The sequence below is a fragment of the Lactuca serriola genome, chromosome 9, assembly GCF_051521515.1.
Source record: "Lactuca serriola cultivar US96UC23 chromosome 9, Lser_US96UC23_V15, whole genome shotgun sequence".
Taxonomy (NCBI): Eukaryota; Viridiplantae; Streptophyta; class Magnoliopsida; order Asterales; family Asteraceae; genus Lactuca; species Lactuca serriola.
In genome coordinates this window covers 66,350,923-66,373,644 of record NC_136416.1, presented here as the reverse complement: position 1 = coordinate 66,373,644, position 22,722 = coordinate 66,350,923, and the positions used below count along the sequence as shown (strand labels likewise).

Sequence of the window (22,722 nt, the reverse complement as noted above, 5' to 3'; positions counted from 1 at the left end):
CAATACTGATATTCTAGAATCCATCCACATGTTATCGGTTCATGAATGCAATTTACCGATAACAACGCTCTTTGAATTCGTCCATAAGTACACTCAATGAATTTATATTCAACGCAATGACCGGAGAGATAAAATACTATAAAAATAACAAAATATTATTTAGTTGTAAAATGAAAAAAAATCATAATGTTTCCTTTTTAGAGGATTCACTAATGCACTCACCCCGTATGCAGATATGGTGTTTCACAGTAGGATGTACAAGTCTGTTCAGTTACAGGCAAGAAAGATGTCATCCAGGATTTTTCAAGCCAAAAACGAGTCTTAGCCTCCATGTTTGGGTGTTTGAGCCTTTGGTGAGAATTTGGTGTTCATTTTGTGGATCTAGAAGAAGACGGAGAAGCTTGAAGACTCATTCTTTGAAGGAAAGCTTTGAGATCCAACAGTTGCATCTCCTTTTGGTAGCTTGAGAGGTATAAAGTCCAAACCTTGCCTTTTCATTTCATGGATCTTCTTCTTGGTTCATTTTTGGTCATTTTGCCCCTTTTGGTTAATGATTGGGAGTTAAAGTAGTTTTTGAAGCTTGTAATTGTAGATCTGGATATGTCATGGGTTCTTTGGGCATAAAGGTGCAAACTTTATAGTGGTTTTGGTTCCATGCATGTATCAGGTCAAGTATTAAGCTCCTTTGAGCTATAGGGTCCCATTTAGCCATGCATGCACATAAAGTTGGCAACTTTATGTGATTAACCACCTTGGAGAAGTCAGATCTGAGTTTGGACCCAAGTCTTAATGGTATAAGTGCTAAATTGGAAAGATGGCTATGGCTAGTGAGTACTCTAGGCGTACAAGTATGTACGCTGCAGGTACAAGCCTTCCATATTGTACATTGAGCGTACAAGCTGAGTACGCCCCACATACTAGGAAAATTTGGGCCCTTTCTTTTTGGGGTTCAGTTTTGGGCTTGGTTGTGTTGAGCCATCTGGATTTTTATGTTTGGGCTGTTGTGACTTGTTGGACCTTCTTGGGAAAAAGCCCACAAAAGTAATTGGGCCCAATTTGGAAAATTGGACCATATTTGGGCTTTTGGACTAGGGTCGGTCCAAACGTATATGGGGTCTGGGGCAGAAAGAAAAAAATGCCCCTCAAAGACAAATACAATAAAGATTCAAAAAAAATATCATTTATTCTTCACTATAGACATGTTCAATTAGCAAATAACAAACAAGCCAAATTATTTATCTTTTGAGCTAATTTGAGTTTGAACCAACTTTAGGACTTACAAATCAACTAGGTAATAATTATATATATATATATATATATATATATATAAACTACATAGCCTAGAAATTTTGGGTCCTCTGGAGACGTGGGCCCTGGGCGGTCACCCGGGTTGCCCACCATATGGAGCGGACCTGTGTTGGACATCTAGTTGGGCCATGGCTTTAGGCCAGGCTTGAGGAAGGGTAAAAAGATCGTTTACCCTAATTAGGACTCATAGTGTGAGTCAGGGGCTAGATGTTGATGGGTTATCATTGTGGTATTTGATAGCGTGTGGATTTTAGCAGATTTGAAGTCAAAGATTATTCGTGGGATCAGTTGTTGATGGGGTGTTGTCTTGATATTGGCGGTTCGAGGATCTGTCAGCCAGCAGCCAGCGAGCGTTTGTATGATTCACAGTGTGAGGTGATTTTTCCTCACTGTATTTTCAGTTCGAAGGCACCAAGGTCGGCCCATTGGTTTGATAACCTGATATTGTTGATATATTGATTATGGAATAGATATGAATGCTACTCTTGATATGCTAGTTTGGTAGATCAGTAGGACTACCAATGATTTTTTCTACATGATTACATGTATATGTTTGTTAGTTGTCAGCATATGGGGTTGGGTTGAGGTTGTATTGCTTCGTGCTGTAGCCAACAAATCCTGGAGCATTCCAAATATGAGCTGAGGGTCGGGTAGGGCATGCCAGACCATACTTAGGGCTCAAGTTCATTCCAGTTATGAGTTGAGGACTTGCTTGGTATACCAGACTCGTACTGAGGGTTGAGGGTGTTGGAGCAATTGAGATATGAGTTGAGGGCCGGGTAGGGCATGTTAGACTCATACTGAGGGCTCAATAGCATTCCAGATACGAGTTGAGGACCTGTTTGGTATACCAGACTCGCAATGAGGGCTGAACATTGGTATTCCAGTCCGATGACTGATTGGGTTGGGAGCAAGCTAGACATAAGTTATGGTCCCCCGGGGAAAGCCAAACTTATGTTGTGGGCTCAAGAGCAGGCCAGATATGAGTTGTGGACCCGATAGGCAAGCCAGACTCATATTGTGGGCTCATGGGTAATCCAGTCTTTTAGTTGTGGACCCAGTACATGTTGTTGTTGTTATGTGCTATTTGTTTGTGTGTTGGTACTTTGGGGGAACTCACTAAGCTTTGTACTTTAGGGAAATCACTAAGTTCTTGTCATGGACCTTGGAGTCAAGGTTTTTGAGTTGGTCAGCCAAAGTTTTAATATTAGAGAAGTACTCTGAAGCTGACATGTTACCATGGTGATGGTATGTAATTCAACATCCAATCTCATTGCCCGAGATTCTTTTTTGGAATGGAAAATGTTCTTAAGTCGCACCCAGATCTCCCTTGCTGACTGTCCATCCTTCAGCACCATATTGAGAACATTCTGAGACAAGCAACCATAGAGCCATAGTTGAATCATGGAGTCAATCTTTTACCATTCAGATTTTTGGGGGTGGAATCATCAATATGATCAAAAGCTTTGTAGTGGGTATTTAACAGAGCACGTCGGGCATCATAGTTGAACAACTCAAGATCGAGAACAAGAAAGATGTAGGTGTTGATGTTGGTTATGTCATATATCTTTTTTGAGCTCTGATACCATGAAAATGTATCATTCTCATTATGAAAATATAGAGTTGTACATGGATATAAATACACAAATAAAGGGCCGAGAATACAAGAGCCCAACTAACACAATTATGGGCTATACAAGAGAGGATATACACATACAATAATAACATGTCCGCTTACATGTACAACCCGTGCATGTTCTTCGAATTAATATTAAGGAAGATAAGTGATAATATAGTCTTTTATTTTTATTATGTCCGGTCCATATAAATATGTCACATCATTACAAATATTTAAGGACAATGATACAACTTTACAAATATTTTCCAACCTCTATGGTTTTGATAATATGATAAAATTTGTAAATTGGTTAAAGATAAGATGACGCCATCTACATTTAATTTTCAAAAAATCGTACCAAGGATGGTAAAAAAAACATCATAGTTGAACAACTCAAGATCGATAACAACAGGGATGTAGGTTTTAATGCTGGTTATGTCATATATCTTGTTTGGAGGAGGGGTAGAGTTATAGTGCTCACCTGCCATGGTGAAGAGAGTTATGAAGAAGAAGAGAGACAGCGAAGGTAGGGTTTGTTTGGGGAAAGGAGAGGGATGCGTGACTGTAGAGGGAAAATCATGAAGGTACAGAAGGAAGGTTTGAGAAATTTAGGCAAGAGAGTTATGAGGGAAATCATAGATTTAGGCTATGTTTGGCGGACTAGCTGAAAAGCTAGTTGTTAGCTGACAAGCTAGCTGATGGCTGAAAAGCTAGCTGATAAAAAATAACGTTTGGTAAAACTAGCTGAAAAGCTAGCTGAAATATATAAAATTACATAAAAGGACATGTAAGAATATGTGTTTCTATAATTAATTAAGGGGTGTATTTGGAAAATTTAAAAAAAACTCCTAAAAAGCTAGTCTAAGTGGCATTTCAAAAAGCTAGCTTATCAGCTACTTTTTGGCTTACCAAACACGACAACATAAAAAGCTCGAAAAATAAGCTAACTTTTCAGCTAGCTGTGGCGCGCCAAACACAGCCTTCGAAAAGAAAAAGAGAGCGTATTACTGAGCTTTGTTGCCATGAAAATTTATCATTCTCATTATGAAAATAGAGAGTTGTACATGGATATAAATACACAAATAGAGGGTCGAGAATACAAGAGCCCAACTAACACAATTAAGGGCTATAAGGGCTAGTATAAATTTCCATTAAGAGTTTACCCACTACTATAGTATGCTAAAATGATCAAATAACATTAAATCATCCACTTTATACAATGCAAAGTAAGCAAATAAACCGTATAGAATATTTAACTGCTAACACTTAAAGAGGAGATTTCTTTTCTTTAAATTTCTCTATTATGTTATTTTGGGCATTAAGTGAATAAAGAAACACCCATATATACCTTATATATATGGACTCTATCCACTTTTAAGTGTACTAATTCAAAGAGTAGACATCACCTAACAAGAGGTAATATGATACCTGAACATTGCTTCTTATCGATTGTATTTGTACTTTCCTAGTACGTGGTGTATGCTTCGATTAACGTTGATGTACATGTTTTCATCACGAATTTGCCTCTTTCTTCAGCCTGGGAAAAGTTTTATTTAATTATTTCTATAGTTGTAGCCAGAGTACAGTGATCAGGAACCATTTAGATATACCCTTTTAACTCGTTAATATTATTGTGCCCACAAAGGCATCTAAACTACTAAATAACTTGATCAAGAGTAGCAACATAAACAAATACGTGTATATAATAGCCTTGGACCCACAACCAGAACTCTCTCTGTTGAGCTAAATAACTCCTGTCATGGATTCCTTCCACCACCACCGCCCCTCCCCCTCCGTGGATCATGCCTGGGATTGGCTCCTGCATCGTCATAGTCTAACACCGCATCAAGTAATGAAAGCTTCCTTGCGTGTATCCTGAAGCCATTCTACAAGAACAAAACTAACATCATTAGCGGATCCATGATAACATCTTCTTTTCACAATAACACTTAATTTTTATGGTTTTATAACACTAAAAAACACTAAAACCGTTTATGTTGGCATCCATCTAGGTCTGCACAATACTCCTTTTAGAGAGAGGCACATTGGATTACTAGCTAGTGAAACTTCTTGCATATGTCAATATTGGGTTTGATTTGACTGGAAGTGATCGACTCATATATGTCAGTGGAACAAAATTGCAATTTTTTTTTCCTATCCGAAAATTAGAACAAGGACAGAAGGACCCGTACTCATCTCTCTCGTATGTGTAAAAGACGTGAATACCCTCCTATTTATTCCTCATCATCGAAAATAGTGTACTAAAAGACTTGTCTAGTTCTCATTCAATTGAGTCCAGTCTTGCCCCATGTAAAGAATGGCTACATGAAACTAATACCTTGTGGTGAGAATAGACTGTGTCTGCGCCACCAGCACTGCTGCCACCCACTATACATAGAATAAACGGCAAGATTAGTTAAAGATAACTGTTGATATATTGATATAAAACACTACAAAAAGCGAAGAATTTAGTAGGTAATGACCTGAGCATATGTAAATAAGCAATAGAAATGAAATCAGAAGAGTAGATTTGGTAGAAAGAGCCATGAATACTGGTTTCTGGTGTGCAAGATGGAGCAAAAAGAAGAAATGAGGAGCTGCTTATATATTGTAACCCAATGAGGAAAAGATAGTGGCTTTCATGAGATGATACCAACCCAATAGGCAATATAGGTATAGAAGGATGATGATGAGTGCATGTAGCAATACAAAAGAGGCCACAAATGTGAAGTCAACTTCATTAATTTATGTTACATCAATGTAGAAGAACCAACAATACACTATACATAATGCATATGGACATGTTGATAATATCCCTTTGCATGGCTCTCATATTTTCCCTTTTCCAAGTCAAAACTCCTTTCTGCTCATGCTTATGTTCATCCCCATGGTCATGTAGGGAGGCCCCACATTGAATATAGGCGTTTGTTCACAAATCAAATGATCAGTAGTAGTACTTTACCGAAATATTTTTCATGTGATTATTGTAATTTGACCGAAAAAAAAAAAAAGATGAATATATATAACTTTATTTTTGTCAATAACAACAGATAGACCGTATAAGTTTATATATTGAAATTAAGATTAACATTTTTAAGTTTTTTTCATTATTGTAATTTGTTGATCCCACGTGTATATATATATAGAAAAATGATTTAAGTCGTTCTTCTAAAAAAATAGAAAATTGGTTATTCAAATGTAGGGTTATTTTATGAGACTCCCGCATTCAAGAATGGTGTGTGTCTGTGTGTATATGAGGGTATTCGTCAACAGTGTGAGAGTTGTAGGGTGTCCATTCTTTTAATTCTGAAATTGTTAGTGAATTTCTCTTTCATGGAGTAGGCTTAATTAAGGTGCCAAACCACACATTATGGAAGTGTCGTTTTAATTCTTTATTTGGTTATTGTTGTGTTGATTTCAACTAAGGTATCTGATTCTAACGGTAATGCACATCAATTTTTGACTTGTGGCCCTTTTAATTTTGTGTTTTGATGGTGAGAGGGAAGTTGTCTTTTGTGTGAGTGTTGCTTACTGTTTGGTAGCTATATATTGCATCATCTAACTGTTTTGTATGCCACAAAAAAACAAGTGTTTTTCTTTTCTTTTCTGTGTTTTCTTGATCATTGTTTTCTTTTCTGTGTTTTCTTGATCATTGTGATCCCACCATGACCATGCATGATAAAGCGACCAGAACGAAAACAAAAACACTGTATGTATAAGACATGTTATCAGAGAAATTCGCAATATTGTTTTATGATCGATCTTCATAGTTGTAAACTTATATGTCAATTGCTCAATCTCCTTCGCATCATATATAGATTAAGAGGAATTTGATATTACTATCATATAGTAACTTTAGCAAATTTGAAATTTACTCATCTAATGAGGGAATTTGTTACTGAAATTGTAAAAGAAATATTGATGAAATCGATTTTTTTGTTATATAAAGAATATAATTTTGTATCTTTGGTAATTGATGGAGAAAAGAGCAAGTAGTGGACGCAGTAGCACTAGGGAAAAGGCTGACAGCACAACACAAGCACTTCTCTTTCAATAAAATGAAAATTAAACCCTAATTTTACTAAATTAATGTTAATCCTATTTAATCTCCCAAAAGGGAGACAATTGTTTGACAAAAGTTAATGGGAAAAAATTGATTTTTAAGTTTAGGTTTAAATTAAATATGGATTATATTTATATGTTTTGTCGTATAAAACTTGATCCTAATACATGTAAGGTAAAAATAAATGACGCCCATTTTGTCTTTTTTTTTTTTACATGTCATATCAACGTCATCTTATCACGGTATTTTTTCTATTTCTTTGTCACCCATGATTTGTCTATGTTACATTTCTTTTATTATTATTATTATTTAAGCAGTTTAATTTATATTGATAAAATCTAAAATTTTCATTAATTTAAAATAAAATTATATAACATAATATTTAAAGCTAACAAACATAACAATAAAAATAAGAAAGATAAAAGACCATGTGTTATATATTTTTTCTTGATTTCGGTGAAGTGAATCTGTCCTCCCTAGTAGAAAGTACTTACATCTTGCATAAAATATGTCATGCCATGAGCTTTTTCATTCTTACATTCATTTTATTGTGCGAACTCCAAGTATTTGTTCAAATTTATATTTAGGTTTGTGATCTCTAACATCATTTATTGTGGTATATCAAAATGATTTGCCTCTAAAGTTGACGATTCACATTTCCCTTTTTGTTTGGCTTTATCCCTTCCCATTGGGCAGGTATGTGGAATCTCAAATGTGTCATCATCGTTGAGGTCGATCTCAATGCAAGCATCCGACGACATAGTGTAGCCGGAGTCGGATGGTTTTGATCTTTTAGAATCACCCAATTGTGATTCGCCCTTTCATAAATCACTCCATCTTGGGCTATCTTTGACAACATTCCAAAACTCCAAATTTTTGAAGGATTTCAACCAGAAAACTTCGAACGTCTTTTTTTAAATTGGTGGCATCACTTTGACCAATTTGCAATTGGTTTCCAAGCCTCAATAAACCATTAATATTGCTACCTCTCTATTTGTTTTCACTCATTTCATGTAGATTTGGTCTTTTTTGGTACTTTCATTTTTTCATTTTAATAAGGAAACATACAAGAACTCGATTCTAAAAAGTTGGGCCTTTCTAGTTATTGCTGACCTTTAGGTCCTCTAAAATATCGATCGATGATTGGGCCCATACCTTCTCTTCTTTCGGATCCCAAGATCTATTGGTGGCCTTCCTTTATAGGGGCTTGTGTTTCAGGTTGGGATTTGGATTCAGGTTTGGGTTGGCTTTCTAGAACATATTCATGGGGACAACTCTAGTTTGCATTGGAGATTTACCATAATACGGCTCCATGCCGACTTAATGGAATACGGGTGGTGAAAATACAGGTCGTTCCATTCATATGCGGTAGAAAGATGAAGGGTTTGGGTTTTTTTTATAGTTGTCTATAGAGTATAATGTAAATTGGTTAATGTGTTGTGTTGTGCATATATATATATATATATATATATATATATATATATATATATATATATATATATATATACACCCAGAATCAGGAAGACCAAGAAAAGAAAGGTTAAGCTCTAAGTCAAGAGTCAACTCGTCGAGTCCAGGGAGGAACTCAACGAGTCGGAGCGGGATCCGGGTCATTGAGTAAGTGACCGACTCGGCGAGTCAGCGAGTGGACTCGACGAGTCTGGTCTGGGCGAGAAAAACCCTAATCCCAGAGGTTGTGCCCTATATAAAGCACATTATAACCCAACCTCAGCCTCTTTACTCCCCTTTTGAGTTCCAGAAACCCTAGAATTGAGTGAGCCTTCATTTTGAGAGAATAGAGCCATGGAGGAGAGAATCTTGGAGAGGGGCTTGAAGATCAAGGGCTTTGCTGCAAAGGAGTGGTGTAGATCCGGGATTTACTTTAGTTGGAGCTTTCATTTGAGGTAATAGTTTGTTGCTTGGGCTTTTGTGTATCTAGATCTATCTTATGTTTGAGATTTGGGCATTTTGAGTATGGATGAGACCTATTTCGAGTTTGGAGTAGATCTGAGGTTGCTACCTCAGATCTAGGTTGGTAATAATCTAGAAAGTCATAAAGTTTAGGCCAACAAATTATTGGTGAAGCCCCTTTGTTACAAACCCTAACCCTAGAGTGTTCTAAGCCTATAACTCCTTGGTTACACGTAAAGTTTGCCACTTTACGTGGGGGTTAGGCTCTAGAGGAATGGATCTATGGATTTGAGCCCCTACATGGCTCGAAAAGCCACTGTATGGATTAAGAACTGAAGAGACTCGGCGAGTCACATGGGTGTACTCGGCGAGTTGTTTGAACATGAGCATGGACTCAGCGAGTTGGAAGAATAACTCGACGAGTCTGTTGAAGATTGCCTTGGACTCGGCGAGTCTGTTCTTGGACTCGACGATTCTGGTCGCAGAACCTCAAACCTTTTCTGTTTAAGCCTCGAAGCAGTGAGTCAGGAGGTGACTCTGTGAGTTGAGTAGGATAGGACTCGGAGATCGTTAGACTCGGCGAGTCTTGGGGTGACTCGGCGAGTTGAGTCGTGTTCTAAGAATTTTCAGAGTGCAAGGACTCGACGAGTCAGCGGGCTGACTCGGCGAGTAGAGTCAGTCTGGAGGATTGACTTTGACCAGGACTTTGACTTTGACCAGAGTTGACTTAGTTTGACTATTTGAGGGCAGTTTGGGACTAAGTGTTATATTGGTATTAGTAGATCGGGGAGTTATTGGAGTAGCAGTTTGGGAATTGTCAGATAGCAGTAAGAAGGGTATCAGCAAGAACTTCAGCAGTGCAAGTGAGTTTCCTTCCAGTAGGAACGGGTCTAAGGCCACAATGCCGGCTCGTTTAAGTTAGCAGTAGTTTCCGGACTTTGGTCCAATGCAGTAATTAGTATGTTTGATGCCTTCGTGGCTCAAACAGGATTTATGTGTTATATGTTCCGGGCTACGGCCCGATGCAGTATGCAGTATATGTGTTCATGCTAGTTGATATGTTATGCTATGCTATGTTCAGTCAGTTTTGGACTTCGGTCCGATGCAGTTAGTCCGGACTTCGGTCCGATGCAGGGGACAAGGTCCCAGTTAGTTCCGGACTTCGGTCCGATGCAATTAGTCGAGACTTCGGTTCGATGCAGGGGACAAGGTCCCAGTTAGTTTCGGACTTCGGTCCGATGCAGGGAGCAAGGCCCCAGTTAGTCCGGACTTCGGTCCGATGCAGGGGATAAGGTCCTAGTCAATTTCGGACTTCGGTCCGATGTAGGGGCAAGGCCCCAGTTAGTTCGGACCTCGATCCGATGCAGTGGGCAAGGCCCAGTATGTGTTTTATATGTTATTGTATGGTATGTGGTAGTTTGGGGAAGCTCACTAAGCTTCGTGCTTATGGTTTCAATTTTTGGTTTCAGGTACTCAGTTTTCGAAAGAGGAGCTCGGAGAGATTGCAGTGCACACACCATAGTCAGTTAGTCTGGGATTGTTATGACCGGTGATATGTTTTTATAAATATGATTTTAGTAATGTTTCAAAAGAAAATTTTTAGTCATGATTTTTGGGTCGTTACAATATATATATATATATATATATATATATATATATATATATATATATATGCTTAGGTTATTCTATTCTAACTAATTATTGTGCGGATATCGTATGCTATGAGAATTACTAACAGAATAAGTTGTTTAGCAATGCGAATACGTTCAATCTTACATAACTATTGTCATTAACACACATTCTCACTAATTAAATCGTCTATAAGGTTATTATACACTTATTATTATTATTCTTATTTCTGTCAGAATGTTTGTCATAATGTTTATTGGGTCGTATTCTGTCATAATGAAAATGAGTGAAAAACGATGTGTGACAACAAAAATAAATAATAATTAGCGAGAATGCATGAAAATGACGATATTTTTGTAATGTTGAACGTATTCGCATTGCTAAACAACTTATTCTCTTAGTAATTTTCATAGCATACGATATTCACATAATAATTAGTTAGAATACTTGAACCTAGTTCTCTCTCTCTCTCTCTATATATATATATATATATATATATTATATATATATATATATGTGTGTGTGTGTGTGTGTGTGTGTGTGTGAAAAAAGCTATTTTTTCAAATTAAAGTCGGTCAAATTGAGTATTGCGGTGGTCGTTTTTTTGGGTTTGAAGAAGAGAGAGAATCGGGAGGGATCGCTAAGGTCGACACAATTCTTAGCATGTCGAGCCCTTGTGTGGTGTTTGTTGCGTAACATTAGCAATGTCAAGTTTTTTTTTCTACTCACACTCTTTTTAGCCTAAGTGGAAAATGAAACCCGGGTCATAGTGTATCATTTGGTATTGTTCTTTGTTCTAGTTTTTTCTTTAAACCAATTGGTTTTTTTCAGTTTGAGTTTCATTGAAAAAATCAATTAGTCATTTGGTACGATTCTAAATTATTTAACAATGTTGCAATAGATATGTACTTTTAATTATTATTAGTCTCTTTTTGTATTGGACCTTTGTTTACAAATTTAGCTAGGTTAACCCTATATAGCTTTCTTATTTATAATCTTATTTGTTTTTCTTTGTAATTTAGTTTTTTTGCCAATAATAAAACGATACTCAATTTTTATCTATTGTTATTAATTATCATTGATAACATAGATATATTCCATCAATGTTTAGTGATTTGATGATTGTAGAGGACTTTGAAGCAGATACTAGTTTTACGGATCGAATGGGTAACGTTTGTTTTCATTGGGTACGTATTTCGCTTTTTTTGGTATTTTATTGTGTAATGTCCCGATTTTCATAGAAAATTTTTCATTTTTATTTATTCAATTAAATCATATTATAATTACATTATTCAGAAAACATGATGCAATTGTGTGTGTACAGTCAAGCTTTGACCTTATCACGATCAGAAGAAGTACCTGAAAACATTTATAATCAATTAGGTAAGCACGATGCTTAGTGAGTTCCCCAAAATACCATATATCTCAATACATATACATGCATACAAACAACGACTCACTACCTTTCACCGATCCACCAATTGACTCCCGACCTTTCTCCGGTCCACCAATGATATATAAACGACTCATGACTTTTCGTGGATCACGACCTTCGTTGATCCACCAATAATAAGTGTATTTAGACTTACGAGTTATCTGTCATTTCTCCGTTAACACACGGGTCTATAGGCTCCCAACATGTCATCATTCCGCCGTCAAACCATAATCTAACCATAACGAATAATTCAAGTACAATAACATTTAAGCAAATAAAGGCTATACTTTTGGCTATACTAGTATAGATACATAAGGACTATAGTTTCTACACTACTAGCTTTAAGTACACTAACTTTAAGCACAAAGAGACTAAACTTTCTACTCCATTAGCTCTAATATCCTAACATACATGGACATATATTGTAATACATAATATAGTGAGATAACTCACCTGATTAAGGTGGAAGATCCTCAGGAAGCTAGCTCCTAGGGTAATGTTTTGCTTATTCCTTTTAAACAACCTAAGCACGAATATCATTGTGCCTCAACATTCATTTGTATTTATACTATTTCCTAGATTCCTCAAAAATCTCAATGAATACATCGAGATCTATAAAATAAGGAACAACCATGTAATATTGTGACATCCCCAAAATCACGGCCAGAAAAGACCGATTTTGTTTATGCTTTATAAAAATCAGAGTACTTCATTTTATAAAAAGGTTGCGGAATTTGTTCCCAGAAAAACATGGTAAATACGTTATTAAAACATTTTCGAAGAAACGTATTTATTTCATTTTAAAATGTTTGGGATGTCATCGTTAATACCGAAACATAAGCATAAACAGACTTACAATGATTTACACTAGTGATCTACATCTCTTTTAAATCTCTCAGTGTAATGTCACTTCACTTCGTCACCTGTGATATACATAAACTGAGTGGGTCAAGTTGGGAAACCTGGTGAGTACATAGGGTTTTCAACCCACAATAATATAATTATTATGTTCAATCAAACAATCAACCCAATTACCCATCCCCATTATCTTCTTTACTCTTTAAGGATTTAACCTAAGAGTCATCTATCCTGCATTCATTTATTCCGAAGTCCCTTACTTCCAGGGTTATGGGACTGGCACTAAATCCATAGCTGCCAATGTTCGTTCATAAAGCACTAATTCCATAGCTGCTATAGTCTATTCATCGGGTACTAAATCCATAGCTACCAGTCTTTATCTAATAGGTACTAAGTCCATAGCTACCAATGTTCAACAGGTACTAAGTCCATAGCTACCAATTCCTACACGTACTAAATCCATAGCTACCAACGTCTAAAAGGTACTAAGTCCATAGCTACCGGTGTTTGTCCCATAGGCACTAAGTCTGTAGCTGCCAATGTATACTTACGTCATCTTCTATCTCTCATCATTCATCTACCCATCTCATACCCAACATTTTCGTATATATAAAATACGTATACAGTTTAAGTCCTTTAAAACATGTATAAAACGTTCAACCAGCATAGACAGCAAGTATTCAGATAATGTGCACACATAGCACGTAGTTTATATAAAATACTTCATATCTATGTGTAAGATGAAAGTAACTATGCACTCACAACACGTAATATATATTAAATACTTCATATCTATGTGTAAGATGAAAGTAACTATGCACTCACTTGAGAAGGTGGTGACTCGGTACTCGGACAGCACTTCGTTTACTTTAAAATAATTTCCTTCGACGAAACCTAGTATTATTACCACTAGATTTTAGTCTAATATTTACCGTGACTAATTATTAGTCTTATTATTATTATATAAGCGTTTAAACAATACTTTCCAACCACTATGTACAGACAGGGGCCAGACATAAAACACCGGAGGGCAGGACCATTTTGGCATATAGCACTTCTGAAATCCAACAACCCTATGCGGCCCTTTAAACCAGATTCCCCGTACCGTGAGTAGTTAAAAAGATATTATAACGACACTTATATAAGTCATAATAATAGCTCAAATATTTATTATAAATTTATAATAACAATACTAATTTTAAATATAAACTATATTTAAAATAGGGTAAGCATAACTTACTTACAAGGGGATTTTAGCTAGGAGTCGGGCTCTGTAGGGGCAAAACTTCGTCGCTGAATCTTTCTAAAAAAGATTTGTGCAGCGCTTCAGCGCTCACCTTACTATACTAAAACTACAGAAAAAGAAGTCGAATCACGAGGGACCGAAATGCTCGGGGGATAAGCAGAGAAAGACTCTTGAATCAAGAGAATGGTGCAAGAAATATGAGAGCCCAAGCCTCTTATTTATAGTAATTGAATTTACAAAAACTACCCCCCATAATTACTTAATGACCTTATAGTTATATAAACAACTAAACACCCCTTTATAATACTATTTTAAATAGATTTAAAGATATTTGTACTAAACTAATGTCGAAAGAACTCAACATTAGTCTTATAATGACCGCATCGTCGATACCTTTCTAATGATATATACATATGTATATATATGTGTACGTATATATGATTTATACTTTATTTTAATACGTAAATATGCTATTATAATTTGTAACTCGTTCATACGAACTCCGTTTTTGACGTTCTTTATATCCATGCGTAGGTGGAGACGCACTCTACAACTTTCGTTTAGACTCCTTCGGCTAATTTTGAATTTATTTTTAAAGTTATATTTTTAACAGGCCGGGACAGGATTGGTCCGTTATAATCTCATAACTTCTTCATTCGATGTCCATTTTCGTCTGTCTTTTTATTGTTACGCTACTAATAATGAGATCTTTAATTCTCGTTTAGGTTGTGTCGGCTAAAAATCGCTCGATCTAATATTCGAATTTCGGACTGTACATTGCTAATCCGAAACTTCCAAAAATCGTAACTTCTTCATACGAAGTCAGATTTGGGTGTTCTTTTTATCGAAGTTCTTAGTTTAACATATTCTACGACTTTCGTTTAGAGCGCTAAATCTAAATCTCGCTCTATCATAAATTTACTATTTACGCTTCCCGGCGCCGTGCCGGTTCCGACGCGAAACTTCGACGGGTCATAACTTCTTCGTTATAACTCGGATTTCGGCGTTCTTTATATGTACGGAAACCCTGTGATATATTCTACAACTTGGTTAAGATTATTTATTCTAAATAATCTTTTTGTCGAAAAGTCGTTTTCGACCCCTATTGCCTCTAAATTGACTAGCCCGGATCTGCGGGCGTTACAAATATCATATCAGAGGTAGGGTATGTTTGGTATATAGAGTATATTGTTTGGAAATCCCACTTTAAACGTCTTACTAAATCTAGCCTAGACATCATTTTCGTAAGTAGACCAATCAGTATTATGACTGTAATCACTAATAAATCTTATTTATACATTCATAATAACGACTATGAATATAAATATAAGTTACACTAAAAGCGTAGTAAGTGCAGCTTAACTTGCATAATTTCTAGCGAAAACCGGAATCTGCGCGGGCAGAATCTCGACCCAAAAGCTCCATTTTGTAGGACTCCTAGATACCTTAGAGCCTCACTAAAGTACTCCAAAAACTTAGGGAAATTGGACTCAAAGGGTGGGAGAGGTAAGAGAGAAAGGAGATGGAATATGTAAGAAAAAGAGATGAATTTCGGCTTCTATTTATAAGGAAATACAGTGAGGCGTCGCGCCATATAATGAAGCATGTTGCATTTTCAGTTGATGTGTCCAGTCTTGGTTGGTGCCACATGTCAGCATTTTACTGGTCCACGTCACTTGGTTAATGTCGCCTCCGGCCAAGCCATGTGTCATCATATCGTGGTCCAACGTCGACGTGTCGGTTGGAAGACCCGGCTCTCACTCGACCATGTGGTGCACTTCGATGCTACCATGTCATCACAAGCAAGTAATTTCTCAAATCTTCGAAAGGTCATAACTTTCGCATACGAGCTCCGTTTTCAACGTTCTTTATATCCGCGTGTAATTAATTCTGAGTACTATAGCTTTCATTTAGACCTCAACAACTAATTCTCACTCTATTTTAAATTTATATTTTTATACAGATTAGACTATTAAATTCCATGTAACATCCATAAAATTCATGAAAAATTTAAACTTTTAAAACAAACCATAAATCATCATTGTTTACAAAAATACCGTAAAATAGATTTTCGACGGAATGAAAAAGACATATATGGTAGAATCATAACCATAGAATACGAGACTGAGAATGGACCAATTATTAAATCTTGGATGTAAATTTCTTTTACATATTTCTCTAGGTAATCTATTATTAACAATGTGTTCCTAACTTATTTCACTGTAAAAAGATACTTATATATTCATATTCACGACTTGTCTCAAACAAGAGAAAGAAACAAGTATCCTATTTTTTTAAAGATAATCACGATATGTTCCCTATGGTAACCGAGTTCATGAATTATGGCCAACAAACAATACGAGCCGCAAGGTATATTGGTCAAGGTTTCATGATTACCTTATTTTCAAAACATGTTTAATATCAGAGTTTTCCCCAAGATCATAAAACAAAACACGGGGAGGTGCACAATCACGCCTTCGCCTGACTTTTTGAAGATATGAGTGTTGTTGTTTCTCAGTCGACCCCCTTACATTATGACAAGAACATTGTGATGTAGATTGCAAAAAAATTTGTTTTCCAAGAGCAGACAACACATTAAGATTGACTTTCATTTCACACACCAGCTTGGAACCATCTACCAACCATATGTGTCATGAGCCTTGCAGATTGTTGATATTTTCATGAAGGCTCAACCGATATCTCGATTTCGCTTCTTGATTGACAAACTCTTAATGTTTATTGTTATCTCATTATGAATTTGATGAGAGATGTTAGCGTAATAGAGTATTTTAGGCTAATCCTAAATAGATTTCCTATTTTTTATTATTTATTTTTTTGTAATCGATTTTTCTTAACAACTTTTTGTAATCATTGCTTCCTTTGAATAATAAACCCTAACCGTTTTTTTGTCTTTGATTATCTATTTACTTTTTGTAATCATTGCTTCCTTTGAATAATAAACCCTAACCGTTTTTTTGTCTTTGATTATCTATTTACAATTACATGTCTACTAAACTTTATTCTTATCACATATAACCTTATTTGGGGTCTTGAATTGGTTTTCAAATGCTAAATATCGTTACAAAATGTATTTCTCATATTCATATTTGTAAGAAGTTAAAATTAGATCAAAATATCAAAATATATATTATATCTATTGTATAGCCATAGTTCTAAATATATATTTTTCCGTTCATACACATCTTACAACTTATTCGGTCATCAAAACCATTATAACTTGACCATTGGAGCTTATTTTGGCATTGCTTACAAGTTGCCCTATTTTTAAAATACTATGATGTTGTGCTTGTAAAGTTATCAAATGCTTAGATTTTCAACACTTATTCTTGCATCAATGTCAATCCTATCATTAAAATATTCTTTTATTCATTCTAAACAATATTATGTAACATAAGTCATAAATATCACCATACACAAGTGTCATGCTTGATTTGTCTATATTGCCTCTTTTGTATCGTGACATCTTAAGATTTAAAATTTTAGGATGTTAGAAAGGAGATACCCCCAGCTCAATGGAACTACTTGGTTCCAATAAGTTAATTTGTTGGCTTGGAGAATACGTTTGAACAAATTACATGCTAAAGTTAATTTTGACAAACAAGATTCACTTATATGTGTGTTTTGTGATACACATATAAATTTTGGTAACATTTTATTCTCTTGTCCAATTGCAACATCTATTTGGTGTTAGATTTCTCTACGATGAAATATTGATATATCGATTGTTTTTTATTTTATGGAGTTCGTTGATGGAAAATTCATATTAGTATTCGTGTGATCTAAAAAATGTATTGATGCTGTGATTCTCATGGCCATTTGGACCATTTGGAAATTTCGGAACGAGACGGTTTTTTAAGCGGTTAAACCAAGAAAAGCTATTATTTTCAATAACATTGTCCCACAATCTTTCTTTTGGATTTTCAATAGAAGTGTTATAAACTATAAATTAATTTGGTTGGTTGGCTTCACAACCGGATTAATGTTATTTTTCTTTCTAATATTTCTTATTATTTTAGCCACTTGCTAATTTTATTTGTTGTGTAAAGTTAATAGTGACTCTTCATTGGCTACTAGTTTATAACTTGTAGAACCATAGTTACAAAATTAATTAAACTTTTATAATAAAAGCTCAAAATTATTAATCATTTATTTTAAATAAATTATTAATTAAGAAATATTTTTTTAGTTATATAAAGTTATAATCATTGATTTAAATAAATACGTGAAATTATCACATTATAATCTGTATTAATTTTATTTTAATTTTTATTCTAATGTTATTTTAATTTAATATAATTAAAGTGGAAAATTTAAATTTTGAAATTTGAAATAAAAAATCAATTGGTTGACAAGTAGCATGTCATTAATTATGAGGCCTAATAGGATAACACATGGTAAAAAAAATACTTTTATTACAATAGTCAATAGGGATTACACTAGTTGCAATGTTTGACTACCTATTCCTCTCAACTCCCAAAAATAAAAAGCATGGTGCATGAGTGGTATATGCCAGAGTAATTGACCTTACATGGAAATGCTTAGTATTTGGTCATCCGCATAAAAAGTTTTAGCACTTACACGTAAGTGTTAATGACTAAAAACTTGTGATTATCATTGTTATTTGACCATGACAACTAAACAAAAATTGTGCTATGATATCTAATATTTCAGCAATGCGGAGTTGTCCCTTTTTGTAGGAAAAAGACCTCCAATACATTATTATTTCTTTTAACGGCAAAATATAAATCGAAAAACCTAGCAACACACTAAGTAAAAGGAGTTTAAAAGGAATTTACAAAATTACAACATTACAAGGATTATGAAGGCATCCTACCCAATTGATTATAAGTTTTTGGGATTTTCTAATATGTAAGGGCACATATAAGAAGTATTAATTATCAAATATATTATCATAATTAAATGTGAAATGTATTAATTATGGAGATTATTAATGAATTTTATATTTAATTATGGTAATGTTTTTTATAATTAATGTGTTTAACATTTAATTATGGTAATAATTATGATTAATTAATACTTTTTATATGTGTCCTTAGGGCACATATTAGAAAATCCCTAAGTTTTTTACTTCTATCTTTTGACCAGAAAAAAACATGTGTGTCAATGAAATCAAGAATAGTTGTCATTTTCCGTTTCAAAAAGTGTTATTACAAAACCTCCTTATCGCCCATGATATTGTAAGTGTAACAACTTGAAAATTTCATTTGCAAAGATGTAAATCTAAACTGCATCCTCATAATTGGTCACAATTGCTGTAAATATTAGTTGCGCTTCCCAAATTTGAAAATCTTGAAAGAGCTCCAAAACATATTTGAAAATCAAGAATACCCAATTCAGCAAGGCCGAGCTAATCCAAACAGAGATAGACGCAAAATCCGTCTCGGCAAAATCCCTGATGGCAGCATGCATTGCATCAATAGATTGTGTGCATCATTCGGATCAAAATAGCCAGGACTATTTCCAGCCGACCACGCTCGTGCCACCTACTTTTCCTTTTCTATACCAGCAGCTACACATGTGGCCTTCATATGACGAATCCCGAGCGTGAACTCGCTACTCTCAACAACACGTTCCACCACACGGGCAACTCCATTCTGGAGAACCCACACTAAATCAGCCTCCAAGATTTTCCTCCTTGAGACCTCAGTGGTGAACTGATCGTCTCGCAGTGTTAGACGCTCTGCCAATGCTTCTTTCTCCGATACCAAGTTTTGGACCTGTTGGGATAAGAGATTAACCTCCTCATCTAGAGTCACCACCTGAGCTTCCACAACAGTCTTCTCCCCAGACAGCACGAGGTAGCGCTCATCAAACTTGCATCACCCCTCTTCGAGAAGCCAAACCTTCTCCATGAGCTCGTCACGCTCGGATTTAACAGTAGCCAACTCTGCTAAATCAGCCCCAATGTAACGAAGACGGCCAGCAGCCTCCACCAAGTAGGGGCAACCTGAGCAGTGGCATACTTAAGATCGTTCGCTGTGTGAGAATAAGAGAATCGAGAGCCTCCAGGGTAGCCGGAGGAAACGCATGTCGAAACCACTCACAGACAGGTCCTTATTCCGACAAAAGGTAACCGAGTGCGAGATTCTACCCAGGAAGATACACACCGGTAGCACCCAAAGACGAATGACCCGCCACCAACGGGGCATCTCCTGGAACAGAGGGAGGGACGGAGTAAGTGCGTACAACGCCTAGCTCCCCCGACCGACCCAAATTCGCTGCCTCCACCACTTGCGTGTCGTCAGTATCAGCAATCTCAATAACAACAAGGGAATTAGAAAACAGAGGATCAATGTTACATTTCCGACTCAAATGTCGGCCAATAGAACCGCCACCGACATCTTCCTTAAGGGCAGAATTTACAGCAGCTGACCAACGTCGGGAGACGACTTTACCGCTAACCACGCCTAATCCTCTGACCCCCGCCTCAATAGGAAGGAGATCGCCCTAAAAAACAGGGCCAACTCTGGCTAGAGTCGGTAGCGTCTCCACTTGAGGGACTCGTGATACTGTAGATCCCCTGCAAAAACCCCCTGTAGCACTTGCTCAAGAGACATAAATCTCTCGCTACCTGCAAATAGCAACAACGCAAAACCCCTTTCTTCTCAGTAACAAAAACTAAATACCAAACAAAGAAAGGTAAAAAAAAGTGGAGAAGGTAACACTTACCATCATTGTCCACAAAAAACAGAGGCATCTTTCCACGTGACCGCCAAGAAGCACTCATTCCAGCTGCTGCCAATACACAGTCCGGCCAGTCTTCGCCATTGAAATAAATTCCTCTTAACGTGCAAGCCACCAACAAACCCACCCCCCCGAAAGTTAGGTGGCCCGATCCAAAGCCATGGGCACGCGAGGATAGTTGGCTCCAACCAAATCATTGTTAACCCACAGCCACTGATCCTGCCAATTCTTCTGAGGCGCTTTCTGGTTAAGTATAAAGAAATGTGTGTTATGGCGTTGAGAGAAAGTGTGAACGCCCGAATGGGTAGACGAATTGAAGAAAGATCGGATTGTTTGAAGATGGGGAAGCACCCCCAACGCTCGACACCTTAACTCAAATCCAACTATCTTGTTCACAGCGTTCGGGGTCAAGTCGTGAATAGAGAGATTGTATTCTCGCATAACCTCGTCAAAGAAACAAGAAACGGGAAGTCGAAACCCGACCTCGAAGATCGCCATCGGAATACCCACTTTCCCCGCTAGTGGTTGATATATTGTAGACCCTTCCGACGGGAATTGACCTTCATGCTCGGGCATGAACTCAAATCAAAATTGAAGGGACTTGAACTCCTTGGGTGTAGGAACGACTCCAGATCTAGCAGAGGCCATCAAGAATCGGAGTGAAAAAATATGGGTGAAAGAAGAAAAGAAAAAAGAGGATGAGACGATGGATTATGGAAAGAGAAAGGGTATAACCATTCCTAAAGATAGAGAACCCTTAAATAAAAAGAAAAAGGAAGAAAGAGAAGAAGAAAAAACGGAACGAAACGACGTTGTCTCTCCAGAACGACTCTATTACACATCAAGGACCGTTCCCACCAAACTCGTGCCCAGATCTAAGCTAGAACTACTCGGCTACCCTAAGCAAACGTTGACGTCTACTAGCCTAGGGGACTTGTTAACGTATCCCACCAAGAATACGTCAAAAATAACGGAACCGTCAAACAGTTTAAGCAAAGACCGGCGTATGCCCAACGTCGGATCCTCGCTCTCGCCCTCGTTCTCGTTATCCCAAACTCATTCATTGGAGCCCAAGCATTAAAACCAGTGTCGAGACTAAATAGTAATAGCTGCCTTCCAGAGCGACAGGTGTACCTCTTAGAACGTCGCTCCTGGCAGCCCTGCACCAATGGTAAGCAACTATGCGTGGAGCACGATCTACCAATCAAGGACTGTTTTCCTCTGTCACTCCTAAAAAAGGTAAAAGATTATGTCGGGGATTTGTTCCCCTGATCACTGGTATAAAAAGGTCCCTTCTCCTCGAAGAGAAGGAACCGTGGAAAAATCTCGTAACTCTACCTTTATATCTTCACCTTCTCTAAGAATCCAATTAACTTGATCGTCGGAGCTTCGTTCCAGGACTACCACTCGGGCAAAGACTGACGAGCTTGTTTCCTTTGTTGTGATTCTCAGGCCCTCCATCCCATTCTTCAAAGAGACGGAGTTGAGTCGGAGACTTATCACAACAGGAACGCGTAGCCACTCTCGAGAGAGTGAAGATAGGATGTATGTGTATCCTACTTGTTATATTTGTGTTGGGCGGTTGTGATGATCTTTGAGACAAATACAAGTAGGTGTGAAAGGTAGTATGGGCCTGTACTACTAAAATCACAGGACTCGTACGCGTAGCAAGGAAGTCACAAACCCCAAGGCTTTAGTCTCATCTCATTATTGTAGCTATGTGTATTGTGGAATTTATGATATATTCTAGTTTATTTTTCAGTATAGTGTTTATGAGAGGATCGGGTTTCGCGTTTGGATCGAGTGGTTAGGATAGGACAAGATTGTTTGATGATCAGATTCATGAGATCATCGCCACTGAGGTAGTCGTTGTTGTCCGGAAGTCTATGTCGAAGATATTTGGGACTATTAAAACCGTTACGATTGAG

At 36.7% G+C, this 22,722-nt stretch overlaps 1 protein-coding gene across 1 annotated transcript; it reads right to left on the bottom strand.

The window, feature by feature from the left end:
- Positions 1–4,432: 4,432 nt before the first annotated feature.
- Positions 4,433–5,569, bottom strand: LOC145076960 (uncharacterized). Its single transcript, XM_079022749.1, has 3 exons — positions 5,410–5,569; positions 5,265–5,314; positions 4,433–4,812 (listed from the first exon to the last, which is right to left on the bottom strand). Exons 1-3 carry the CDS (start codon positions 5,471–5,473, stop codon positions 4,684–4,686), a joined length of 243 nt encoding a protein of 80 aa, XP_078878875.1. The 5' UTR covers positions 5,474–5,569; the 3' UTR covers positions 4,433–4,683.
- Positions 5,570–22,722: the final 17,153 nt, after the last annotated feature.